The sequence below is a fragment of the Vulpes lagopus genome, chromosome 7 (genome assembly GCF_018345385.1).
Source record: "Vulpes lagopus strain Blue_001 chromosome 7, ASM1834538v1, whole genome shotgun sequence".
NCBI lineage: Eukaryota > Metazoa > Chordata > Mammalia > Carnivora > Canidae > Vulpes > Vulpes lagopus.
Genome location: NC_054830.1, coordinates 62,296,613 through 62,324,517, shown reverse-complemented (window position 1 = coordinate 62,324,517; position 27,905 = coordinate 62,296,613). Strand labels below are relative to the sequence as shown.

At 45.4% G+C, this 27,905-nt stretch overlaps 2 protein-coding genes across 8 annotated transcripts in view; one reads left to right on the top strand and one right to left on the bottom strand.

Annotated features, from left to right (window-relative positions):
* ASTN2 (astrotactin 2) overlaps nucleotides 1–27,905 on the bottom strand; it is an 861,071-nt gene that overhangs the window by 197,952 nt on the left and 635,214 nt on the right. The gene's annotated exons all lie outside the window — the stretch shown is intronic.
* TRIM32 (tripartite motif containing 32) lies at nucleotides 14,833–26,977 on the top strand. 7 transcript variants are annotated; one of them, XM_041763129.1, is made up of 3 exons: nucleotides 15,051–15,102; nucleotides 16,264–16,469; nucleotides 23,889–26,977. In XM_041763129.1, exon 3 carries the CDS (start codon nucleotides 23,965–23,967, stop codon nucleotides 25,930–25,932), a length of 1,968 nt encoding a protein of 655 aa, XP_041619063.1. In that variant the 5' UTR covers nucleotides 15,051–15,102; nucleotides 16,264–16,469; nucleotides 23,889–23,964; the 3' UTR covers nucleotides 25,933–26,977. The 7 variants fall into 7 exon arrangements, with proteins under 7 accessions (XP_041619061.1, XP_041619062.1, XP_041619065.1 ...); XM_041763127.1 differs by lacking the exons at nucleotides 15,051–15,102; nucleotides 16,264–16,469 and adding an exon at nucleotides 14,833–14,890; XM_041763128.1 differs by lacking the exons at nucleotides 15,051–15,102; nucleotides 16,264–16,469 and adding an exon at nucleotides 14,850–14,890 and having other exon boundaries at nucleotides 23,886–26,977.

Genomic DNA, 27,905 nt, shown 5'->3' with positions numbered 1-27,905 from the left:
AGAGGCAGCTAGAACACTTCCAGTCCTACCCAAAAGGAATTCTAACAAAGATTGAGGGGTGCCCCCCACTGAAAATCCCTATGTGGCAGGCCCCCAGAGAAACATAGGTGGAAGGGGATCGATCGCTGGCAACCAGGCAAGGAGAAACTGCAACATCCTAAGCCTTGGGAAGAGCCTTTGAAAAGCCCCCCACTTTTGGCTAGCTTTAAAAACTGGCAGGAGTGGAAAACAAAGACAGATATAAGGGGACCACAGCAAGGATGACCTTCCTAATCCTTACCACTTCTCCCTCCCTCTGCTTTATAACGGAGGGAGAGGAAAAAAGAAATGCAAGGTAGAAAAACAGAATTAAGGGCAATCTTGTCCCACCCTCTTCATGCCCCACCACTGGGGAGGGCGAGGAGACTTGACTTGTCAGATTTAGAGATATGATTAAAATTCTTGGACTGGACATAATTCCTGGCTGGAAACGATGTTAGCAAGTGACAATGTCTATCACGGTCTAGTCCATAAAAGTGAAAATAGATTAGATGTGCCCTGCTAACCTCACCATCTAGGAGCGGAGGAAGATTACCCCACTGAATACATTAAGAAGGATCATGGGAATCAACTCAGATGTATACTTTCACATGTACATAGATTCACCAACCAACTCACATGTATATTCTTGAACACATAAATTCACGGTGATTACTTTCAATTTGTATCATCAACTGAAACATTTACATCACCATCATAGTGCTTATCACGTTTATAATTTTACTTAATGTGCTAGTTCAATGAATGTCTGCCCCCCCCCCCAACTAAACTGTGAGCTCCATTAAAGGGAGGACCATGGCCTGTTTTAGTGATCATCTGCACCCCAGCACAGAGTTCACTATCTAACGTAGTGTCGATGGTTTGCAGGTACGTATCTGAATAAAGGAGCAGATGAACATGAGCCTCTTTCCCTCTAATCCATTCCATTCCCATAACACTCATGAGACTTCAAACTCAACATCTCAGTTTATCACCATAGCCCCAAAGGCAGATGGTCTTAACCTTACTTTATTGACGTACAAATGATAGCTTGTAGCACCAAGTCTCACTCTTGCACAGTGAGTTGTCTCCTTTGCAGGGACTCGGGCCTTCTCTGTTCCTGTCACTCCCAGACAACACTTGCAGGCTCCCTCACCCCTTTTCCATGGGCTAAGGCATCTCAGGGGCAATAGGCATTTTAAAGGTCAAGTCAGGAATCCCGTGTAATGTTTCATTCACCACCAAACCATCCTCTAACTTCTTTTTGGAAACTTCTAATGATATAAAACTCATTACGTCTTTAGGCCTCCAGTTCCATTATGGGACAGCTCTGTTAAATCTAGGCAGCTTCCCATCCCGAAACAGCAGTAGTCGTCCTAAGCATCAGATGCAGCCCTGTAGTTACAGACTTGATGCTATTTGGACACCCTCGCTGCGGTACTCAAGCCTGCCCACTACCTGCCAGGTCATGCTAAGATTAACCAACTAACTAGGGGAGCTCCTGACCCCAGGAATTGTGGGGGCATTCTGAGGTGGCTTCTGATGAGGTTTATGTGTCTCAGTAAAAGATAAGCATGCATGGGTGTGCGCCTGCACCCGTGAGGACATATCTACAAAACGGAAGGAAAGGCCTCAGTGAAGACTCTAAAAAGAAGACAGGTCTACAAAACTGCCAAATCCTGGGATGACTGATCTCCTGATCTAACCTAATTCACAGCTTCTTCCCAAAATACACAAGTAATAAGCCCAATTGCAGAGGGGCAGCCACAGCACAGTGACTTGCCTGGGTTTAAATCCACCTCTTCCATTTTCGGGTGGGTGACCTCGGACAGGTCACTTAACCTCTCAGAGGCTCCATTTTCTCATGTGTAAAAATGTTGATAACGTTGGTACCTACATCTTGGGGTATTTGGTGGATCAATGAGAAACAGAACCCAATGAGGAATTTACAAATTCTAGGGTGTCCAGAGCATCATCAGAGTCGTTTGTTCCAGCCCTTGGTCTTTACCTCAGCATTACTCAGTTCTCGTGCGAGTCTGGATCTGCAAAAATCTTCCCTTGTTATCTGCTAGCGATTTAACCACTGTGTCAGGAATTTCTGTTTAAACCACCCACTTCCTACCTAGGGGAACACAGTAGACAAAGGTAGATGATTCAGTAGACGAAGGTAGAATTGAAAACTTAAGTCCAAAGTTACTGAGTTAAGAACACCTGATTCAGGATCCTTCTGGGCAAGTCACTACCTCTCCAACCTTGGTTTCCTCATTTGTAAAATGGGGAGACTAATTCCTCATTAATTGTTCAGAGTGTCAGATAGGAGATGCAGCTCGAGCTGATTTAGACCTATCATCTCATATGGTTCTCGTTATCACACTACGAAGTAGGAATCATTGCCCCCTTTTACAGATGAGGAGACTGAGGCTCAGCGTGATGTACTATAACCTTATAAGTGATAGTATAACCTTACTTATTCTGAGTGAAAGCAGTTAAATCTCCGAGGGAGCAGTTAAATATAAGGAAAGCCATATTCTCTGCACGGCAGGGAGTGGGACCCCTGGACACTGCCCAGTATCCCACAGCAGTGGCTAATACCATTTGTTGGTTTGTTTGCAAATTAGGATTCTTCACATTTATTTTTTTAAGTGCTAAAATACCTGCACGGCTCTGCTGTGCTATTTGTCCTAAAGAAAGTAATGGGCACAGTGAAGAATCCTAGTATAGTTGAGAGGACCCAAAAGTGGGCTTTCCCACAGACGAAGGTGTACCCAGGCTCCCTCGCCCCCTTCCAGACTTTTATCCCTCTTATTGTTAAGGTTAACAGTCAGCATAGAAGCTCATCATGTATTCCTGACTCTAGTGAGCCCACCTTAGTGGGCTGTGGCCAGACAGGGGAAACTGAAAAAAAAAAAAAAAAAAAAAAAGCCATGTGTGATCTCCTGCTGCCCTCTAGTGCCTGCTTAAGATGATTGCTCTTGGGAAAAATTTTGCTTTATGCCAATGATTACTGTGCGCAAAGCAACTTCCTAGGTTCTGAGGACAGCAGGTATGACAGTAAAGACTTGGCCATGATAAAAGATAAAAGGAAGCCTAGTGTAATGACTATGAGGGTTACCAACAAGACTTTGCTTAGAAGGCCTATTCAGTGCCAGGTTTGGAGCTAGGCATTGGTGGGGGGCCAGAGGGGTGAAATTATGAGCAATGATTTGTTCCAATCCTAGTGATACCCAAGTGTAGAGATGTGATTGAGCGTATCAACGAGGAAGGAAACACCAGAAGAGAAGGAGAGGGGAGAGACTGGAGATAAGGCAGAGAGAAAAGATAATCAGTGGGGTGGGATCCTCCAGGAATCAAGTAGAAATGAACTCCCAGGTAACACTGGGAAGAATGTGGTCTGAATTTAAGACCAATCTATGGCAGAATCTGATCATGAGACCAGGGCGTCTGAGTACATCTCTACAAGTTGTGTACTGCATGATGGTGACAAGGCAAGGGGGCAAGTGGGCAGCCTCAGCCCCACTGGTCATGCTCATGCCCACAGGATTGACCCCAAATGGAAGAGTCTTATTTCCTAATTTACACAAAAGCTAACTTATGGGCTAGCGGAGGCCCTGCACATAACCATGCACAAGCTGAGGCTCTGATAAGCTCTATTATGTGTAAAGTAAGGCTAGTATCCCCGACAACACAAAGTTCTTAGAATTTGAGATAATGTAATGCCCATGCCAGCCAAGAAATTTCAGTTCTTTCTGTAATTATAACAACCAAGGTTTTTTTTTTTTTATTATTTTTTTAAATAGAGAAAGAAAGGTAGCAGGGAGAGGGGCAGAAGGAGAGACAGAGAATCCCAAGCAGAGTCCCAGACCAGAGTGAAGCCTGACATGAGGCTCCATCTCACAATCCTGAGATCATGACCTGAACTGAAATCAAGAATGGGACACTTAACCGATTGAGCTACCAGGTGCCTCAATCTAGTTTTATTTTTAAGATGTGATGGGATAAGTCCTTGAAAAAGGGAAAAGCTGGAAAGGGAATTTGTATTTCCTGAGCTCCTAGTCTTCTTTGTCAAGTACAAGACATTATGAATCTCACTGTCTCCTCATAAACAAACAGTGCTTTGAACTAGGAGTATTACAATTTTTATAATTATATCTTACATGTGAAGAAACAGAGGTTCTGGAAGGTGAAAGACTGAAGCCAAAGTCCGTTAGGTATTCAGGATAAATACAAAGCCCGTTTTCTGTCCTATGGATCACAGAAGTATGGTTAATAGGAGGCCTGCCTTCCTCTACTGGGATCCCATTCTCCCTCTTTCTTCAAAAGTCTGCTTAGAATTGATCTCCTCAAGGAAGTATTCCAAGGTTAGTTCTTCCTCAATTCCTTTCTTCTTCTTCCAGTAGCTGCTTAGCCTAGGGGTCAAGGATGAAATGCTCAGAGGGAATCATTCCAGAACAGGGCTTAGGGAATTGGAGGTCTCGGGGATGCTAATAAACTGCTTCAAATGGAGACTCCCAGATCATCCTGCTTGGGCATGATCCTGACACAGTACAGCAAGCCAACAAGGCACACCAGGCCACCCTGGGGCCAGTGGGAGGTTGCCAGATTTGATCATCAAGGAGGGTGGGGCCCTAGGTGGAGTCAGTTGGAGGCTTTGGTGTGAAGAGCTATCAGAAAAGAAACTTCTACTCTCTGGCCAGTTCCTAGGAGGCTCCAGTCTTGTTGTCACCCTTCTAACTCTTTATTTCCACTGAAATCTTAATACTCCGGTTAAAAGATCATCTTTAAACATGCCAACAGGCAATACTTTGGGAGAACAGATTCAAAGTGAGTTACTTCTCCAATTAGCATCCCTCCTCCCTTTAGCTGTGCTGCTAGGGGTAGAGAGAGGAACTAATGCGTCCACCCATCAAAAAAATAAAATAAAATAAAATAAAATAAAATAAAATAAAATAAAATAAAATAAAATAAAAATAAAGGACTAAGACCCATGAGGGACTCCCTGCCTTATTTCTGAGGAAATCAGTAAAATTAATATTAATGATAGCTATGATTTTACGGGGGCATATTACAGGTCAGGTGTTCTGCTACTTGCTTTGCATACACTGTCTCCTGTGGTCTGAACAAACCCTAGCAATAGTGAGAAGCAGGTTTCCTTATCGTTACTTATTTATTCATTCATTCATTCATTCATTCATTCATGCATGCATGCATTTATTTTAAGTGTTCTAATACAGGGCTTGAACTCACAAACCAGAGATCTGAACTCAAGAGCTGAGATCAAGAGTCTGATTCTTAACCCACGCACCCTCCCTTAACCACATTTTAAGGATGAAGAAATGGAAGCTCACAGAAGTGAAATCAGGGGTTGGGGTGAACTGGACCTCATGCCATTCGGACCTGTTCTACTGCTAAGCACTTTTCCAGTATCTTAAGCTCCAATCTGCTAGACTACTGACAATTCAGAGCTAGACAGTTATAAATTCTGAACATTTAAAGTGCAATTTCTGTTACTTCTGCCCATTACATCATAGTGATTAGCAATAAAAACCTTAAAATAAGAATCTATGGACAATCAATAGGTAATTGGTTGAAAAATTATGGTGCATCTACACAGTGGAGTCTCTATTTAAAAAGAAATTAGGACAATCTTTATATGTAATACAGTAATCACAAATGTATTTTATTAAATGGAAAAAGCGGTGTGCAGAGCAATGTTATAGTGCTTTCCTTTGTACAAGAAAGGAATATATATATACACATATATATACACACACACATTATATAAAGATTTCTATATAATGTACATATGATCTATATATCAGGTAGATAGAATTTTTCACTAAGCAACACTAAAACAATTAACCAAAAGTAAAAAAAAAAAAAAAAAAAAAAAAAAAAAGTTGACCACAGAGGGAGCAAGGAAACAGGGTCAAGGAGACAAGGACAGAAGCCAAAGTTGTTTGAGTGTGTCTTCTTTGTAAGTTTTAGTTTGGAATCACATAAAACTATTATGTATTTTTTTAATCAAAAAAGACAAAAACAATCTGTAAGTTATATGTAAACTGAAAAAACCTAGCTATATATCAATATGTTGGCATAACCACAGAGAGAAAATAATTATTTTAAGTGGCTTTAAAATGCAAATGCAATATTTTGATTGTATATGTGCAGTGAGAAATATTCCAAAGGAAAAAAATGTGCAAATAAATCTTAAATTAAATATAAAGGATTTATTGCTAGCTGTAATATTGGTATGGTTATTTTGAAACTATTAGGTATAGATTGTGGGCTATAGCAAATAAGCCATTCCCTTACCATCATTAGGAACTAACATTATAAGTGTAAGAGGTAATCACTTCAGGTATAAAATCAAAAAAGGTGAGAAAAATTCTGTACACTGAAATGTCAACCAGAAATAAACTTATAGTTCATTTTTATCTTTTAAAAAATAGACATTTCATAGTGTTCTCCACTGAAAAGACCTAGAAATAATGGTAACCTAATAGCCATAATTTTCTTAATGCCTAGACTCTTGTTTTGAAATACCATATCCCGCTAAAAGAAACAAAAGATTCTTGGAAAAATTCCTTATTCCAACTCTGAAATAGGTATGGTGCAAGCTGAGCCTGGGACATCTTGCTGTGCCAAAAAGAGAGATCTGCCAACGACTAATGTGGTCATTTCAAAAGGACATAGAAGCCAATCTAGAGGGGCTCACACTGGCCTAACATTGAATAAACTGAACATCAAAGAGAATAATGGCTGCGATTGATTGAAATAGATCAAATAAATAAGTTTCCTGTAATTCACAATGTACTTCAAACCAATACCAAAGCCAAAACTACAACCAAAAAGCAAACAAAGCCCACTGATCACCACTGGGGACAGCTAGGAAACTAGATCATTATCTGAAAATTGATAAAAGAATCAAGTATTAATCAAGCTTTAATCCTATGACCTGGATTTCAGGGTAACTACCTTTTCTTTAGGGCAATGTTGCAGGGAGAAAGAATGAAAGAATTAAAAAAAAAATGCCATCTTGCAAGCTCTAATAAAACAAGAGATCTAGACAGCTATCATCAATGAAGCCTAAGACCATTCGGAGAAAGGCTGATGGGAAAATGTCTAATCAGTGATCAGACTTATACCACCTGACCTGCTGATCAAACCTGGTATCACTGAAAGTAGTAAACCAGACAATGAAGCACCTTTGATAAGGTGCCAGAGGAAGCACACAGTGGCCTGTGTGCTGATGTTCATTGGGCCTGTGGATAAGATTCAAAGGTCTGTGACTTGTATAGGGGAAAAAATACACCTTTATTTTAAGTATCCTGTAAAAGCAATTCAGCATTTCCCTAAATTATGAATGCAGGCAACAAACTATAGTAGTGTATGATTTCCTATGACTTTGACACAAATTCACATGTATTTTTATCACATTACAGTTGTTACAAATATTTCTAAATACTTACATTCAATACTACTTAGCGATTATAACAGTTAATAGACTCTCCACTAGATCTGGTCATTAATAAAGTAGTACATATCTTACACTACAGATATGTTTCTTCAATATTTTGATAACTATATCTTAATGCAATTTCTTTCTTCAGTAGTCTCCATGAATTTAATTTTATGAATTTTAAAACATTATTCTGATATAAGTGGGTCTATAGTCTTCATCATAATACAAGATAGGTCCATGGGACCAAAGGAAAAAAAAAAAAGAAATGAATCCCTAGGAAAAAGAACAAATTAACACGAAGAGGGAGCCATTACCTAAATCTGCGAAGTAGACAATTCTAAAGAACATATGAGTCAATGGCTTCAACAAACAATGGCATGGGTGTAATAGGTGTGACTATTAACAGACCAAAGAACACCTAATATGACATGTAGACATTTTGATCCTTATTTAAAGACACCTACTAAAAAATAGATATATTTTGAAGCAGTTGAGGATGCTCGAATATGAACTGCTAGATGTGATAATGATGCTGAGAGATTATGCTGAAAAATAATTGTCTGTTAGAGATGCATACTGAGGTATTTAAAGGAGGAATGATAGGATATCTGGGATTTACTTTAAAAGACTTCAGCAACAAAAAACAAATTGGGGGTGAGGGACAGCTGAAACAAAATCAGCAAACTATTGACAACAATTATTGCAGGGTGATGGGCGCACAGGGATCCACTCTACCATTTTCTCTTCTTGCATGTGTACTTTTCTCAATAAAACACAGAGAAAAAGAGGGCTGCCAGAGGATTACACAAAATCGGTAAAGGCAATTATTGCTGGGGAGTAGAATGAGGAGTAATTTTTCACATCTACAGTATGTACTGTTTAGATGGTCTCTTCTAAGTGCATTTTTACTTGTATTATGTTTAAATTTCTCTTTTAAATAGCAATTAGAGGTTCCTACTTTTGTAAGAATAAATTAGAATAATGGTTAGCAGTGACATGAGATGGGGGAAGAGTTTGGAGAAAGGAGACTGTCTCTTTGTCTACTGCCACCCAGTCTTGCCGATATGGATCTATGAAGTAGACCATGGTAGACACCATAAAGAGAAAGGTGAAAGAAATCCCGGAGCTCTGATAACAGGAAATATGCAACGGGGTTGAGATGTGGGACTTTGTAGAAATAAGGCCCATGGGAAATTTTTCAGCAACCCTCACTTAACATTGGGTTGAGTTGAGGTTGATGGTGCTACACAGGGAATGTTCTCTGGGCAAGCCTTCAAATGCTACGGACATTTATCAAGTTCCGACTCAGTCAGTGTTTGATTACTGCCGACCTTGGACTATACGCACTAGTTGAAACTATTAGAAAGTGGATCTGGCCAATGCACAGAAATGTGTATGATATTAAAATGAGGTTTCAAAACTCTAAACCAGCTGTCTCCATATCAGTTCAAGAAAATTAAAAAAAAAAATTCCTCCCCGCACAATAACATGTATGCAGCCTTATTTGTGATGGTTAAATGTTCAACAAAGGCCTGTCAATCTGACAATGTTTCATGTAGCCAGTTTGACTATGAAGACTGGGGGAAAAACTGATCTCAAACATTTTCCTATATTAAGTAAATAGAAAAACTTGTATTTATTAGAAAAACATTTGTTGGATACCCAACTTGGTCATAAGTATGCATGGATATATTAAAGGAGAACCATGTAAATGTTTACACTTAGATGATTATAACCAACATAATGGTTATATTAAAGTGATGGAGAAAGTTGACTCCTTTTCTATGCTTTTTTATGCCATATATTTAAATTGAATTCAAATATGTATTGAACATTACCATGTCCTGAGGGAAGGTCAGACTAAGAAATGCACGAGTATTGAGTATAGCATATGTAGATCAGAGTCAGTTTCGGCAGAAAGTAGACTAATGGCAGATAGAGAGGTGGTGGATAGAGGGATACATAAACAGGATAAGAGATTGAAGAAGGAGAAAAGGAAGAGTGGAAGACAAAAGGCAGGTGGGAGCGATGGAGCCTCTAAAATGGTCTGGAGTGATCTGCATGGCCTATTAGAATCTCTTCCACTTGAGTAACTTAATAATGAGTGCACTAAAGTAAACATCACTACATGTCGGGCAACATCCTAAAATGTAAATGCTTAACTTCCAGTATCTCATTTTGAGTAACTTGCCTTCAACCAATAGAACATGGCAATAAGGGATATCACTGCTGTGATTAGGTTACAAAACACTGTGACTTCTGCTTTGCTCAGACTCTCTCTTGCTTTGATGAAACAGGCTCTCAGGGAGTGGATCACATGTCAGGGAACCACTGGAAGTCTCTAGCCAAAAGGCAGCAAGAAACGGAGGCCATCGGTCCAAAAACCCTTAAAGAGCCGAATCCTGCCATCAACTATGTAAATGATCTTGGAAATGGATCCTTTCCCCGTCAAACTTCCAGCTCTGGCTGACAGCTAATTGGAGTCCTACGAGAAACCATGAAGTAGAGGATCCACCTAAGCTGTGCTCAGATTCCTGACTCTCCGAGTCTGTGAAATAAGAAATGTATGTTGCTTTGTTGGTTTTGTTTCACGAACATAGGGGAAGGGAAGGAAGAAGTAGGATGAAAACAGAGAAGGAGGCAAACCATAAGAGACTCTTAGCTCTATGAAACAAACTGAAGGTTGCTGGAGGGGAAGAGGCTGGGTGGATGGGGTAACTGGGTGATGGGCATTAAGGAGGGCACTTTAAAAAAAAAAGATTTTACTTATTTATTCATGAGAGACACAGAGAGAGAGGCAGAGACACAGGCAGAGGGAGAAGCAGGCTTCCTGTGGGGAGCCAGATGTGGGACTCAATTCCAGGACCCCAGGATCACGACCTGAGCCCAAGGCAGGTAGGTGCTCAACCACTGAGCCACCCAGGAGTCCCAAGGAGAGCACTGGGTGTTCTATGCAACTGATGAATCACTAAATTCTGCTCCTGAAACTGATAATATACCTTAACTAAATTAAGTTTAAATTAAAAAAAATGAAATGAAATGTGTGTTGTTTTAAACCACAACACTTTGGGGTAATTTATTATTCAGTTTAAACATAAGTAATAACGATAGACGGATATAATTTTATTATTTCATTTCATGGAAATTTTAGCGATTTTAAACCTCTAGACTCAAACAAACTTGGTTAGGAAGTATTGGTTTTAATTCCTTCCATTTTTCTCCCTTATACTCTATAAGCAAAAATTCCTCATCCGCCTCAGAATTCATTGCTAGCAAGAGGAAAAAAGGAAAAGATTTTGTCAAGAATAGTGTAAATCACGGTAATGATAATAATGACAAGAGCTAACATTCACAGAACACCCTCTACCAGGCAGTGCTCTGAAAACCTGAGCTCTGTTAAGTCATCCAAAATTCACAATATTCTTTTTCCTCTCATTTGGCAGAGGTAGAAAGTAACGTACAGCAAAGGCTAAGTGAATTCTCCAAGGTTCTACAGCTTGTCAGTTGCAACAAGTTACCAAGATTTGCTTCAAATCACCTTTTCATCTTTTCCTCACAATAACTTTCCAGGCCTTGGGTTTCCACAAGCCCTTTCCCTTCCTGCTACACAATTGTGGACTCAACAAGCAAACTAACTTCTTATTAATAATAATAAGTGCTTTAACATGAACATTACTACATGTCAGATAACATCCTAAAATGTGAAAGCTTAACATCTAATATCTCTCATTTGCCCCTGCCCCCAATCCTGTGAGTTAGCTCCTATTATTCTCATCTTTAAGAAAAAAGGGAGAGAGAGGTTAAACTAGAAATCTTAGGAAATGGAGAAAATAGTGTGTATCTCATAGGGTGATGCTATTGGTTGAACTGTGTCCCCCAAAAAGATAGGTTGACATCCTGTACATCAGAATGTGACTTTATTTGGAAATAGGATCCTTGTAGATGTAATTGGCTAAGATAACGGTCACACTTAATCTACTGTGACTGTTGCCCTTAAAAGAAAACACTGACACACCCATTGAGGAGAATGACGTGTGACGATGGAGACACAGAGACAGAAACTGGCCACGAGGAGATAGAGGCAGACACTGGAGTTGCTACCACAAGCCAAGGGATGCCTGTAGCCAGCAGGAGCTGGAAAAGGAAAGGAAGGATCTTCCCTTAGAGACTTCAGAGAAAACCTGGTCACACTGATACCTTGATCTCAGACATCTCGCCTCCAGAACTGCGAAAGAAATAAATTTCTCCTGTGTTAAGCCACCCACTTTGTGATACTTTGTTATGACAGTCCTAGGAAACCGATCCAGGTAGCGCTTAACGTTAAGTGGGGGAAAAAAAAAAAGGTTATGTTAAAATGCTGAATAAAGAGTATTTAAAGTACTCCACAAAGAGTATTTTTAAAAATGTCTATGTATGAGGAATGCTAATATTGTGCCAGAGTAGGCAAAGCCACGGAATTAAAATGAGTGACTTTTTCCCAGGGTATTTATTTTACTCTGAGATTTTTGTGGGAAGGGTAGTAATTAATTTAACTGGTAAGTAATTTTAAACACTAAAAAAAAAAAAAAAAAAAGACAGTCAAACAAACATTTTTTTTTTTTTTTAAAGAGAAGAAAGGAGGGTCTTTCGTCATTGTTCTTTAAAGGCATGCTTGTTCGACATCCCCAGACCGTCAGAGGCACATCACCAGGCTCCTCTCTCGGAGTGGGGAAACACAGATATAAAAACACGATGAGTCCTGAATTGAGATGCTGGGTTCTGGGGGCTGGGAACTGTGGTTTTCAGCACACAGAGTGGTATCTCCCCATCCGATCTGAGGAGAGGGTGTAAGTAGGATCTTAAGCTCAGGAAGAAGCTATTTGACAGTAACCCTCCCAGTCTCCCAACCTGTAAGACAGTGACTTGCTAGAAGTACCCAGGGTCGCTGTCCAGAAAGGTTTCTTGCCAGTCTGGTGAAACCGGCCACTCTGGGTCTCCAACATGAAAGAAATTCAGGGCAGAAGGCGATTCCTGCTGTTCTCTGGCAGTGCTGCTCAGAAGAGCTCATTGCGTGTCACTGCCTTGACAGGCTCATGCTCCTTGGTCCTAGCGGCCGGGATTTGCCCCATATTCCTTCAGTTGCTAAACATCGTCATCTCTCCTCCTCTTTGGGTCCTTATAAACAAACCTTACTCAATAAAATAGATAACTGGTGTCATAAAATGTGAGTAGTCTTCGAATGGTGGTTCGGAGCACGTCCGTGGGCCTACGTGGTCCAGGTACCTCAGCCCTCCCACTTCCTGGGAGGCTAAGGTAGCCGAGCTCTCTGGTCCTGCTGAGTCTGATTCCTCTTTGTAAGATGAGGCTACCAATATCTATTTGAATCATTACTGAGGGGATTAATTTTGACATGTGACACTATGAAGTGCATGGTATATTGCTGGTGTTCAAAAAAATGGTCCCCTATTACTTAATTGACCCCTTTGAGTTATCTTGTAGCTAGAATAAGCGGAAATCAGACAGGAAATGCAATTTCCTTCAAGTCACATTTCTGAGTCTGACTCAGTCAGCAACTCTTCTGTGCTGGGCACTGTGCTAACAGAGGCAAGCATTCCTCCTCCCTTGGCCCTACAGGGTTCTGTTTGCACCCACTGGCTGGCTGCCAATTTTGAGCAAAATCTGCCCCAGGGCCCCTCAAGTCCCCAGCCCAGCTGGGCTCCCTCTTTAGCCCACTCCTGACTCAACTAATTCCTGGTTGATCTAGTCAAATCCTGGCTGGTCATGGACTGCAAATATATCCTTGAGGTCTAAATAGCCCCCAGAGGGACGCCAGGGTGGCTCCGTGGTGGAGCACCTGCCTTTAGCTCAGGGTGTGACCCCAGGATCCTGGGATCCAGGCCCACATCGAGCTCCCCGCAGGGCGCCTGCTTCTCCCTCTGCCTGCGTCTCTGCCTGCGTCTCTGCCTCTTTCTGTGTGTCTCTCATGAATGAGTAAATAAAATATTTTTAAATACTAAAAAATAAATAAATAGTCCCCAGAGTTCTTTCAAGCATCTGGAGCCCCCAGGCCTGTTCAAAGTATGTCATAAGTATATCAATCCAGACCCTCATTGTCCTTAATATCTGAAATGCTGGGTGCTGGGGGGCTTCTGGAATCAGCAATCTGAAAAGTGTTAAGAATCACAATTTAAAAAAAAATACTGTTAAGTGCAAACCACTATGTATTCATAATCTTAGCTAATCATCATAGCAAACCTTATCATCTCCATTTAGAAATAATCCCTCTGCCTGTGTTTCTGCCTCTCTCTCTCTCTCTCTCTCTCTCTCTCTCTCTCTCTGTGACTGTCATAAATAATAATAAAAAAAATTTTAGAAATAAGGAAATGGGCCACTGAGAGGTGAAACAAGATAATCAGGGTGGATTCTCATCTAATCTTAGGGTCCCAGGCTGGGCTTTAGCCTCCAGGCCTTGCTGCGGAACCACCTGAGCGTGTGCTGCGTATCTGAACAGGGAGGTTATGGGAATTAAGGGACTGTGCATGGGAAGTGCTTAGCCTCGGCTGCACACTAAGTGCTCAAAGAGGATAGTCTGGCTCTTATTTCTGCTTGTTGTGTTATCCTTGTGCAGCGTCCCGGATCTAAGTGGGAGTTCCAGCTCGGGGCCAGGCTACTGCACCGGGCGGTCACCTGCAGGAGCAGGTACTCGGCCTGGCACTACGGAAGGGCGCACAGGTGCTCAGCCGCCCTAGGCCTGAGGCCTCCCACCGGGTCGCACTGTGCACCGACCCCCCCGCCCCCCAAGCCGGAGCAGATTGGGTTTGGGTCCGGGAGGCTTCGGTGTGCAGGGGCAGCAGGTGCAAAGCGCGTCCCGTCTTCCCCTCCGCTGTAGCCTCCCCGCGCTGGCCCAGCGCTGCGGCCACCCCACCACCTTGCACGGAGGCTGCGGTGCATCCCAGGAACCGAAGACGGCCTTTCGAGGCGAGTCCAGGCTCTGCGGCCGCCCCCCGGGGGCTCTGTCCCCCGCCCCGCACCTGCCGCCACTGGTCACACGGGCCCCCCTGCGCTCCCCAGGTGCTGCCGGCGGCCAAGGCCCGGCGGAGGCCGGCTCCTGGACCGGGACCTCAGCGGCCAGCGCAGCGCTTCACACACGCTGAGGGGCCCGGGCAGGCTGCTCTCGCCTCAGTTTCGCAGTCCGCACAATGGGGGCACAGAGCCCAAGGTTCCCTCCACCCGGGCGGCAGCCGCTGGGCCTCGGAGGCTCGGACCCGCGCGACTACAAGTCCCAGCATGCCCCGGGGCGGGGCGCGCTGACGGACAGGCGGCTCTGCGAATCAGCGGCCGCCAAGGGGCGCCCGGCGGCGCGTGCGCAGTGAGCGGCGGGCGGGCGGGTGGGCTGGCGGCGGCGGACGCGTCGGGGCCGCGGGCGGTCAGGTAAGGGGCGGGCGGGAGGTCGCGGCCGGAGGTGGGGCGGGGGGGCTGGTGTGCGGCGGCGGGACACGCCCGACCGGCCGGGTCTGGGGGCCGGATCGGAGGGGCAGGACCGGCTGGGGGTGGGGGTGGGGTGGGGGTGGGGCCGCGGGGGCAGAGGAGCTCGGAGGGGATGCGGCCCCGGACCCCGCGGTGCAGCATCTGGGCGGCCCCAGGTAACGTGGGCCCCGAGCTCGGGGGGTGCAGCGGCTGGAGCTGGGAGCCGGGAGCCGGGAGGGCCCCGGGGGCATCGGGGTGCAGAGCCTCGGAAACAGGAGGGGTCTGCGATCCGGGGTGCTGCACCCCAGGAGGCCCGAGGGAATCCGGGGCCCGACCTGAGGTCGCAGAGGGCGGGGCCCGGGGCTCTGTGATTGCCCCGGGGGCGGGGGGGGATTCTCCAGGTGGGATCCGGGGGACGTCAGGGCCGGGTTCTCGGGGGGGCCCGGGGAGGCGGCGCCCTGTGAGCCTGGAGGGACCTGGCTGCGGTCGCGGGAGGGCAGAGGCGGGGCTGGAGGCTGCGGAGCGGCGGGCACGGCCTACGGGGTCTGCGCCGGGGGGATTCGGGGCACCGGAGCCCAGAGTCGGACAGGGCTCAGCACCCAGCCCCGAAGGCCGGATCCTCCCCGGGAGGGTGGAGGGCCAGGGTGGAGGGCGCTCCCTGGGCTGCAGACTGAGAGGCTCTGGGCGCCTCGGGCTGCAGAGGGAGTTTCCCCAGGAGCCTGCACGGGAAGCACAGGCAACACTGGCGTCCCAAGGACCTAGGGATGAAGCATGCGCCGGGTTGGAGTGTGCGGAGTTTAGCAGAGCTCAGGGGATGCTGCAGGCCTGGGAGGAGCAGGCGGCGGGTCCGGTCAGGTCCGCGAGGTCCAGGAGGCGGTGGAGCAGCAAACCACCCAAGGTCATGTGCCCCAGCACCCCTTGGCCTGTGCCTCCAAGCCGTGAGAGCAGACCACAGGCGACCTCCAAGGGGTGGGTGGAACTAGATCGCAGGCCTTGTTTTCTTGATCACTTATGTAAGGTGACTGAATGGATCCGAGGTAGGGTCCATCACAGCCTGACGGCCCCGGAGGCTGTGGCCCTGTGAGTGAGGGGTCTGGGGAGGACACAGAGAAGGGGAACGCTGAGTACTTAGCCTGGCTCCAAGTTCTAGGAGGGGTCCCCCCCAGGGGACACTTGGCAATGTCAGGAGACCTCTTCCCGTTGTCACAGTTGGAGTACAGGGGACTACCAGCCTCTCGTAGGCGGAAACCAAGGATACTGCTAAACATTCTAAGGTGCATTGGACACCCCCCCCCCTTTCCCTCTCCCTCCCCACAACAAAGAATTATCTGGTCCAGGCTGTCAACAGTGCCAGAGCTGCAGAACACTCCCGAGGAGTCAGATATCCTGGATTCAGATCCTGCCTCTATCCCTTCTCGGCTGTGCGATCTTGAACGAGTTACTTAGCCTCCCTGTTCCCTGGCTCTTCACCTGTCAAATGGAGTTAAGAGCGGGACTGCGCCAGTAGACGATCGTGAAGACCCAGGTGAAGTAAATCAGAGAGGTTGGTGTCTGGCGCCCGGGAGCACTCAGGTTTTAGTAGTTTTGATGTTTATATCTCCTTCGTGACTTGCGTTTCCATCACAGCACTCCTAAGCAGGCCCTACTGTGTCTAGTTTTACACGTAAGGAAGCTGAGGCTTAGGAAGTGACGTGGTTAGGGTTGCCTAGCTTAGGGATGCAGAGCTAGGCTCATATTCAGATTCTCCGTAATCCTGGATATTTCCTGTTTCTTTGCGTTTCTTCTTGCTGGGGTCTGCTCCGTCTTACTGTCCCAGCCCATTCCCCTCTAACGAAAGGATTGCCCAGTGAGTATCACTGAGTATCAAGCTGAACTCTAAAGGGGACAGAACTCTCTCATTACGCAGGGAGTAACCCTGGACTTTGTTCTTGATTTGCTCTTAGACCAGGACCAGTGAGCAGATACGGGGAGGAGCCTGAGGTTAGGATGAAGTGCAGGAGACTGAAGGGTGAGGTGTAGAGGCCCTGGCTTTCAGCAGGGACTAAAAGTGAAGGCAGTCCTACTCTGGAAGATAACCCCTGCTTCCGAAGGACCGCTTGGGCCTCTCTCCCCTGCGACAGAACAGCATTTGCCCTGTCTGCTCCAGGACTAGCCACAGCATTGCTGAAGGCGGTTCAAAACATAGTAGGACCACATCAGAAGGCAAGAGACCTAGCTGGGGTATCCATACACACCACTTTAGGGAAACTATGTCACGGTGATGGATTCACCCTGGGAATTAGAGGCTTGAGGTCCAAAATCCCTCCAACTGCAGCTAATTTACCAGGCGACCTTGGACAGATACTTCTGATCAGCCTCAGTCTATTAAAAATAAGAATAACAATCATTTATTGTTTATTATGCACATTAACTCTGTTAATCCTGCCAATGATCCTGCCAACAGTGTAGATGTTATTCCTTATTTTGCAGATGAGAAAACAAATAGGCTAAATGCTTTACTCGAGGCTACACAGCAAGGGGCAAAGTGGGGCTGTGAGCCCAGTTTGACTCCGAGGTACTATTATAGTAGTTTTATTTTTTTTTTTTAGTTTTTTTTTTTTTTTTTTTTTTTTTTTTAGTAGTTTTATTAGAAAGGCTTTTCCAACACTTACAGCCCACACACCTATGTCTGGAGAATTTGGTAGTTAGGTTTACGAAGCCCTTTAAGTAGATCACTGTCCCTGCACACTGACGTGCTGCCTCTGTGACCCTCCCTCTGTTTTTTTTTTTTTTTTCTTTTTGGTATAACAAGCAATTCGATTTAAAAAATCATTCCTAGGAGCCTTTACCACCATCCTCAGCCAGACTGCCTAGAGCTAATAGTAGCCTCATCAGTTACGGGAACAGTAACACACTTTTTGAGCCCGTGTGGTTTTACGGCTGGGAGTTGACACACCTGGATTTGAATCTCAGGTCTACCACCTACTAGCTTTGAGACCTTAGATTACTTTTCTCTGAACTTTGGTTTCCTTATTCATAAAGAGGGATTAACACATATTTCACATAGTTATTATGAGAATAGGAGATACTGTAATAAAAGCTGCCTGACATTCAAAAAGTGATAGTTTTATGAGAGGTAGCAAATATAAGAGGAAGGCATTGCTAGAAAGGAACTAAGGGTTGCTTTGCCAAATTTCAGTGCCCCTAAGCTGCCCCCACCAGTCTCTCCCAAATTCCCATCTCCTCTTGTACCTTTCCCGGGATCTGCTTCCTGCTCCTTTCATCAGAAGCTCATGATTAGGTGAACATGTGTTATATGTAGATAAAAGAACTGGAAGAGAGGTGGGTGGGTGGAGATGAGTTGAAGGTCCTCTGAAAAAGGACTGTTGGCTTTTTCCCCTTGTCCTAGATTCTCTGAGTCGCTTTGGCAGCACCGATACTACGCAAATGTTTGTGGAAGATGCAAGGGAGCTTTCCAGCTCCTGCAGTTTTAGAAGACAGAGAACAGACAAATGTCTTTCCAGCAAACTCTATTATTGATTTAACCTGTCCTTGACATATTTTAGCTAAGGTTTCCTTTTCCACAAACATTTCCTTCTGGGTTGTGTGTCTCAGACCATACAGCTCCAGGGGTCATGTCTGTGTTTCCCTATAAGCTTCTACTTGTTGAGTTTTTCTGAGCTGTTTACAGGTAACCTTAAATGTCCTGAGTCAACTCCAAACCCTCTTCCACACAGAGTAGGTGAGTGTCACGTGGGGCCCTCACAGACTCTGTCAGGCACTGGATTACCATTCCATTCAAATGCAAGAGGACCAAACACAGTTCAGAAAGGTAAAGGGTTGCAAAACCCCCTGTCAAACCCAAGGAGTGTGTCAGTGGTAGGATGGGCCTTCATGCCTTGTGAAAGAAAATGTACTATTTTACATGGTTTCTACTTTTTAGGTAAAGAGCTCTATTCATGTTTGGTTTCGGTCAAGATTATATCCCTAGGGTTTGTATGGGGCTCGATTCATAGTACGTGCTCAGTAAAGATTCATGTAATTAATCGCTGAGGGCTCTTCAGTGATGCTGATGGCCTAAGCCCTCAAGAGGCTGATGGAGGTATGACCTTTGGTCATCGCTAATCTTTTGATTCTGAGACCAGGTAAAGCTCTCTAGTGAAGGCTCAGAATTTTTATTTTTGGAATTTACAGATCTGATATCTTGGGTACAGGATGCCTTTTGAAAAGTGCCTCTTTCTTCTCATTGGCTGGGTGGTGGCTTCCACTACAGTGTCACATCCTGCACAGTTAACTGGATGCCTCCCTTGGTGCTGTACTAAGTGTGTTATACACATAAGCCCATTTAACCTTTACAGTCACCTGGTGAGGAAGATGCTGTGTTAAAGCCCTCTTTCTTAGATAAACTGAGAACTAGAGAGGTCAGTCCACAGTAAGCAGTAGAGCCAGGATACACATCCAAAAAGCCTGATCCCTGAGCCCGCTTTCTTCATCTGTAGGATACTGGTCACCCCCAGTGCCTATCTTTTAGTCCTAGTTCTGACATACGATTAATGAGTTCTTGATCTCTCCGTTTACTCATCTGTTTTATTCTTTGAGCTCTCTACTAATTCTAGCATTCGATATTTAGTCCCTGCTAGGAGGAGCTTGTTTTCTGGACAAGAGAGGTTGTGAATTCATTTGCCCATCAGTTTCTAGCACGGATACCTAGTGTCCTCAATCACGTTCTTCCAAAGCTGGCCTGTCCTTTTATTGATCTTTATGTGCTTTTATCTGCCAGGAGGGGGTTTTCATCCCTTGGAAAATGTAGTTTGTAAACTGGTTAAACTAGTTTTGCTAAAAACTAGTGCTTTGTTAAAACCAGTAGTAGTTGTTATTATTGTTAATACTGTTGCTGATTGCTGATTGTTACCAAAATTATGGTAAATAACAGTTTTTTGTTCCACACCTGCCGTTTACCAGACTAGGCACTTGATATGCATTATCCCTAGTTTCTTACTTTTTGTAAAGTAAGACGCAGGTTTAGTGAGGTTAAATGACTTGCCTGTTATCTCACAACTTGTTAACGGCTGTGCTGATTTGATCCCAGTTGTGATTTCAAGGTTCATGGGGTTTTTTGTTTTTGTTTTTGTTTTCTCTGCTATCCTGGTTATTTAAATCATGGACCGGGGAAAGTCTGGGGCTAGATCAGGTTAGGGTATGACTATAGAATTTTCCTGAGTCTTAGCGCAGCTGAAGCAAACACAGCTCAAGGGGTACATTCTTATCTGGAGCTGAAGAGCTGGGCTATAGTAGTAGGGGATGTGCAGTAGCGATCCTGAGATCGGAGCAGTGAGGTGAGAGGTCAGAAGTTGAGAGTACAAAGTGTGCAACAGGAAACACCTTCAAGGTATCATGAAGGTAGACAAGACACAAGTAACATGTTGGTTCATTCTGATTGGTTTTGGGCTTTATATGACAGAGAACGGGCAGCTAACAAAGAGCCTTGGGATAAGACAATTCCTGTCACTCCTCTAGTCCTTTCAGGGGAACTGAGTTCGAATTGGCTTCCCGTCTGAATCATTCTCAGTATTAACAGTATCGGCTAGACGAATGTTTCTCCAGGAGGGGGAATGTACCTGCCTGTCACACAGCTCTGTATCAGGCTAGGCTCCTGCTGAAGGCAGCGTTCGCAGGTCATAGACATGGGAGACGTAGCTCAGGCTTTTCCAAGTCTGAGGCTTCATACCTGATGCTTCCGTGATGGGAACTCATGTTTTCCTGGCAAGGCAAGCCCGCTTTAGAGTAGGAATCCTTGACATTCTCTTCTGCCTCGGAGAGCCCAGTGAAGCTGCAGATAGCTGAGATAATTTGGGATATGGATGTGGGCATAGTAAATTCATTTTTTAAAGTGGATGGCTTAGAAAGGGAGGCAAGAGGCTTTTTAACTGAAGGAGGTGGTATGATATTCCAGAAAGCTGGGGAAAGAATTTGCTAGTATTTTTACAAGTTGGCAGACTTGTTTCATTAGCTGATCTGCAGTGCCAGCTTTGGGAAGAACAGATGTCCCTTGCATTGTAAGGTAACATGCTCTGGATCTAAACACCAAATGTTGCCCTCAGTCTGTTGTGCCAGATGATGGAAGAAGGAGCTGAAGCTATTGGTTTAGAACTAAAGTTTGCATGGATTCTGAGTTGAGGTTTCTATCAGTTTTTCTATACTACTGTGCCCAGACCGATGGCATTTAAGAATTCAGTAGTAAGTTTCACATATTCACATGAGAACCTCTAAGAGAGGTTCCTGATATATGATAGTGTGTAATTTTGTTGAGACATGGGTTTGAGTCAGAATGGGTTGCAAGGCCGGTGCAGGAGAATGGGTCGCCCAGCTAATAAGTCAGTGTTGCCAACCAACTCCATTGGAGCTAAATCTCTTTACAATAGTATTGTTCTTTCTTATTTGTGGAGAAAATTGTTACAAGGCAGCATTTTTCAAAGTTCTCATTTATAGAGAACAGTTGTGAACAAATGTTACATGACACTCGGGGGGCGGGGGGGCAAAACCCAAACTGGAAGTAATTCTGAGTTAAAGGTATTTGTACTGCAGGATTACACGACGTTTGCACTTTGTGACCTTGAGCCAGTTTTTCTGAGCCTTAGTTTCCTCGTCTTGAAATAAGATGATAAAAATAGTACCTACTTTATAGGGTCATTATGAGGATTAAATGAGATTAAGTACATGAAGCATCTAGTGTGGTGTCTGGCACATGGAAGGTACTAGATGTACGCTGTATCCCTTCCAGTAGAAGAGAAGTGGGATTGACTTTGGATAAATTATGTGTGTCTGCTATTGAATATTTGTCAGATTGCCGTGCAAAGCTAAATATGGGGAAGTTCCATTATCTGTATCTCTGCACAGACTCCCCTTCTTCTGTATGCGTGGAGAAAAGAGTTGATGACATTTGCAAAGCTTTTCTCACCTTGCTGCATTATCCTTAAACCAAGCTAACTTGCCCTCCTTTTCTCCTTGATGGCTGACCATCTGCATTATCAGGAGACTGCAGGGACACAGCTGTAGAATTTGCACTTAAGAAGGGCTGCAATTTATCCCTGTGCCTCACCTTGCGAGGCCTATTCATTCTAATTTGGGGCATAAAATGACAATGACAGAAGTCTGCAGAGCGCTGAGATCTCTGTTCTGTTTCATGAGCATATGTGGATCAAGGTGGGTGGGAGCATTCATGGCTCGTACTTTGTGAAGTAGGGGGTGTTCCAGGCCAAAAATAAATTGTCTTGATAAGGCAGTACTGGTTTTTAAATCATTGGGTTTGAGTCTTTGGCTGTCTTGCTACACCACTTCCCCACTTTAATCTACTCATCTTGGTGATTATAATTCTGTAATATGGCTCAAATGCATCTTTCCATTTCCACCACCTGCTCCCTGGTTCAGGCTCCCCATCACCTCCCCCAGGCAGTTTTGCAGCTGTTTTCCAAACTAGTTTCTCTGCCTTTTCACCTACTCCATTCAAGCCTTGATCCTATTAGTTCTATGCTTCAAAACGTGTTGCTTCCCTGTGCCCATCAAAATGAAATCTAAAGGTCGCATTTTGGCTCCGAGGATTTCTTATAATCATCTCATAATCAAACCAGTTACTCTGATCTCCCTAAATTCTCCCACAATTTTAACCTAAGAATGAGGGAAAAGAGAACTAAAATTTACCTAAGACTTTCGGTACTAAGCCAGAACTTAGAAGTTTACACACTACCTATCTTATCCCATTTATTCTCTGCACTGACCTTGTGGAGGCAGTATTATTATTTCATTTTGCAGATGGAAACCTATAGAGGCTCCATGTTCTCTGTTATCTTCCTAATACCCTGAAGCTCTTGCTCTTTCCCTTGCTTTCTTACCTTTGTTAAGACTGTCCTTGTCTGGTACTTCCTTTCCCCCCGGTCTCCACATACCCAGGACCCTATCCAGTGCCATCCTGCACCCCCAGAAAATGCTGTTGCCCTTCAAATTAGAGTGTCTCTTAGCCTTCATCAAATTGAGTTTGTATCTTATTTATGATACTGTTTTATGCCTTGGCTATTATTTACCTACATGTCCTGTCTCCTTTACTGAAGTTTGAGCATCTGTCAGGCAGGATTTGTGTCTTGATAACTTAGTGTGGTACAGTACATGGCGCCCAGCCTTAGTTGGGTGGACCAGTGAGTAGATGGGAGGATAGAAAATGAAAAAATACACGCATTTCCTGATCTAATGTTTTACCGAATACCTAAAGCTAATCATAATTTTCTGTTTCCCTACTGTATGCTTCCGAGGACCCCAAAGGTGACACGGTAAACTCTCTAGAACATAATAAAAGAGACTCTGTGCTTTTGTTCACATAGTTCTCTTTGCTTAACATACCTTTACCCCTCAAGGCCTTGTTTCTGTACAGACATATATCAGAAGTGTCACTGCTTCTGGGGAGCCCTCTCCAGTCCCTCCAGGAACTGTTACACTATCCTCCATGCCCCTGCGGAATTTTGTGTATCATCCTTTCCTGTATGTAATTTTCTTATGCTTTTCTCCTAATATAAATTGAGTTGTAGACCTCACTAAAAACTAACATTTTTCAACCATACTGCTTACCATGGACTATATGAAGTGCATCACGTTCGTCATGCTCTTTAACCCTTTTGAAAACTATATAAAGTAGATAACAATCACTGCCTCAACTTCATAGATGTGTGATGGGAAACTGAGCTTTGTGCGGGTTCGGTTATTTCCTTAAGGTCACTCAGCTAAGCATCAGAGAATCCAGACCCTGATTTCTCACCCACTCTGTAATGCTTTGTCTGTTTTACTTCCTTGTGTATCACCATCACCTAGCAGAGCAGACTTCCATAAATTTTTGTTAAGTCAGTGGCTGAATGAGTGATAACTATTCTCTAAATGTTTCTTGAGTGAATTAGCTCATACAGGCAGTGGAATAATGTCTTCTTATTCTTGTTAGCAGGATTTGACCCTCTGGAGCATGAATACCAAGCTATTCAGTTCTGGGCTGTGTTAGCAGGCCCCTCAAGGGAAGTGCAATGGCCACCGCGGCGGCAGCAGCGTCTCACCTGAACCTGGACGCCCTCCGGGAAGTGCTGGAATGCCCCATCTGCATGGAGTCCTTCACAGAGGAGCAGTTGCGGCCCAAGCTCCTGCACTGTGGCCATACCATCTGCCGCCAGTGCCTGGAGAAGCTCCTGGCCAGTAGCATCAATGGTGTCCGCTGTCCCTTTTGCAGCAAGATTACCCGCATCACCAGCCTCACCCAGCTGACAGACAACCTGACGGTGCTGAAGATCATTGACACCGCTGGGCTGAGTGAGGCTGTGGGGCTGCTCATGTGCCGGTCCTGTGGGCGGCGGCTGCCCAGGCAGTTCTGCAGGAGCTGCGGTGTGGTGCTGTGTGAGCCCTGTCGGGAGGCGGACCACCAGCCCCCCAGCCACTGTACACTCCCTGTCAAAGAGGCAGCTGAGGAGCGGCGTCAGGACTTCGGAGAGAAGCTGGCCCGTCTGCGGGAGCTGATGGGGGAGCTGCAGCGGCGGAAGGTGGCCTTGGAAGGGGTCTCCAAGGACCTTCAGGCAAGGTATAAAGCGGTTCTCCAGGAGTATGGGCACGAGGAGCGCAGGGTCCAGGAAGAGCTGGCTCGCTCTCGCAAGTTCTTCACAGGCTCTTTGGCTGAGGTTGAGAAGTCCAACAGCCAAGTGGTAGAGGAGCAGAGTTACCTGCTTAACATTGCAGAGGTGCAGGCGGTGTCTCGCTGTGACTACTTCCTGGCCAAGATCAAGCAGGCAGATGTAGCACTACTGGAGGAGACAGCGGATGAGGAGGAGCCAGAGCTCACGGCCAGCCTGCCCCGGGAGCTCACCCTACAGGATGTGGAGCTGCTTAAGGTGGGCCATGTCGGCCCCCTCCAAATCGGGCAGGCTGTTAAAAAGCCCCGGACAGTCAACATGGAAGATTCCTGGGCCATGGAGGCTGCAGCCTCTGCTGCCTCTACCTCCGTTACGTTCAGAGAGATGGACATGAGCCCCGAGGAAGTGGCTGCCAGCCCCCGGGCCTCACCTGCTAAGCAGCGGAGTGCCGAGACAGCCGCCAATATGCAGCAGTGCCTCTTCCTCAAGAAGATGGGGGCCAAGGGCAGCACTCCAGGCATGTTCAACCTTCCGGTCAGTCTCTACGTGACCAGTCAAGGCGAGGTGCTGGTTGCTGACCGGGGCAACTACCGTATACAAGTCTTTACTCGGAAAGGCTTTTTGAAGGAGATCCGCCGCAGCCCTAGTGGCATCGACAGCTTCGTGCTGAGCTTCCTTGGCGCCGATCTGCCCAATCTCACTCCTCTCTCAGTGGCCATGAACTGCCAAGGACTGATCGGCGTAACCGACAGCTATGACAACTCCCTCAAGGTGTATACCCTGGATGGCCACTGCGTGGCCTGTCACAGGAGCCAGCTGAGCAAACCCTGGGGCATCACGGCCCTTCCGTCCGGCCAGTTTGTGGTAACTGACGTGGAGGGCGGAAAGCTCTGGTGCTTCACCGTTGACCGAGGAGCAGGGGTGGTCAAATACAGCTGCCTCTGTAGCGCCGTGCGGCCCAAGTTTGTCACCTGTGACGCGGAGGGCACCGTCTACTTCACCCAGGGCTTGGGCCTCAATCTGGAGAATCGGCAGAATGAGCACCACCTGGAGGGTGGCTTCTCCATCGGCTCCGTGGGCCCCGATGGCCAGCTGGGTCGCCAGATCAGCCACTTCTTCTCAGAGAATGAGGATTTCCGCTGCATCGCCGGCATGTGTGTGGATGCTCGTGGTGACCTCATCGTGGCTGACAGTAGTCGAAAGGAAATTCTCCACTTCCCCAAGGGTGGGGGCTATAGCGTCCTCATTCGAGAGGGGCTCACGTGTCCGGTGGGCATCGCCCTCACTCCTAAAGGGCAGCTCCTGGTCTTGGACTGTTGGGATCACTGCATCAAGATTTACAGCTACCATCTGAGAAGATACTCTACCCCTTAGGGGATAAGAGAGAACAATTTCTTCTGCTTCCCAGCCAGCCTCCTTCCCCTTATCCCTCAGTTATTAGTGATATTGTAGAGTGCACTGGGCCCGTGTCTTTATTCCCGCTGGCTAGTCCTAGAATTTTAGAAGCTGTCTTTTAGTGGGTGGGTTTTTTTTTTTGTTGCTGTTGTTTTGCATTATTTTCCTCCTAAATTTAGAGTTTGAACAGATGTATTGCCCCAAACAGGACATCTGATATGGGGTTAGCTGAAGTTTGATTAGAACTTAGGCACTTCTGAGGCTTCAGTAGAGAGCCTTTCGCCCCCGTGTTTGGAATTTGCCCTTGTACTGAATCCTTGTTGATTTCCCTCTTTTGGCTTGGCTAACCCTGGTCCCGTATTTCCCTCTTACTATAATGCACTTCGTACGTGACACTTTCTCTTCGATTCTGCTGCATTTAGTGTGCAAGCTCCAGTGGGATCTGCTCCGCCTTTCATTTTAGACATCATATCCCTGTGGCATGATGTCTCCGGTCTCTCGTCACCTTTATCAGAGTGGAAGCTCATTCATTCAGTGCCATCAAGGGAGACCTGCAGTCCTTTTGGGAAGCAGTCCCTCTTGGTTCTGGGGTTTTGTGCCATCTTGGATCGGTCTCTAATTGCAGATGTGACAGAGAATGGATTGACCCTAGTTGGTTGGTGTTGAAGACCTTAGCCTGGAAAGTGCTTGCCTTTTCCAGCAGCGTATAGATTGGAATTGTTTCAAAGCACAGAACGATGCGAATAAATGAAAACAAATGCTATAACCTAGTCAGTTAATACTCTTGGATAGTTTCTAGAGCTCATCGTTTTTCATATTACCTCTCTCCACTGGCCTCTGCCAAGAGTTGTCTGCAGAACTGCACAACACAGGCCAGGGTCCACCAAGTGGGGAGGTGGACACATCTCATTTTCATTAGAACTGTTCGGTCTTTATTCTGTATTTTCCTCAAGTGACTCCCTAATACTTGGTTTTGAGATTTATTTCCATTTCTCCATCAAGAATTAAATAATTGATAACTGTTTCTTCATCGCTGGTGTTCACGTCTTTTAATTATATATGGGATTTGGGAGATGAGAGGGATAAGTTGTACCAGGCTGTTTCGCCTCCGTATCTGACACTGCATTCTTTGAGACCATTAAGGACCTACCCCCAATCAAAATTCAGCCTAAGGCGCCATTAGGTGAAGAATTCCAAAGTTTACTCCGACACACACAGGTACAGAATCACCCCCCAAGGTCTACAGAGTCACCAACGCCCTGTTAGGAATTGAGCCTCTGCCATTTTATATCTTTGTAATTAGAATTCAAAAAAGGAAGAAGCCTTGTCCTTTAAAAAAAAGACCAAAAGCGGGTGAGGGAATTTGTGACAAGGATCCTCAGGCTCGGTTTTTACTGAGCAACAGAGTTTTGCTCTGTAGATGCAGGGCTGATGGCAAGCCAAAGAGCCATCACCTTGCTTTCTAAAGAAACCAGATTTGCTAAGCTGGGCTACTCAAAATTGTTTTGTTTTTTTTTTGGTGGTAGCATTGTCTTTTTCGGCTTCTGTTGTGATAGCTGCCAAAGAATAGGAAAGGAAATAATTGGTGCGATGTGAAGCTAGTTTGTCTTGCACGTTACACCTGGAGAAAGCCCCATGTTCTGATTATGAAATTGCCTCCCAATTTCCAAAGATTGTATAATTGAGAGGAAATTGATCCAATTAAAAGTGCATCACAAATAACTCCACTAGTTATTAGAGCCACTTTATCTGATAGCACCTGGCAGGAGGAGATCTGTCTTTGCTGTCAGTGAGGGGGGCTTGCTAAGGTAGTAACATTGGTCGAGGCCTTTGGCACACGGTTGGCAGCACAGACGTGTATACTGTGGACTGGCTTGACGTCCGTGGGCCAGAAACCCCCAGCTGCCAGTGCTTTTGGAAGGCAGGGCAACTGCTCACTATTGGAATTTGGC

What these genes read in the sequence shown, in the direction of transcription:
- TRIM32 (XM_041763127.1), top strand. Translation starts at nt 23,965, where the DNA reads ATGGCCACCGCGGCGGCAGCAGCGTCTCACCTGAACCTGGACGCCCTC.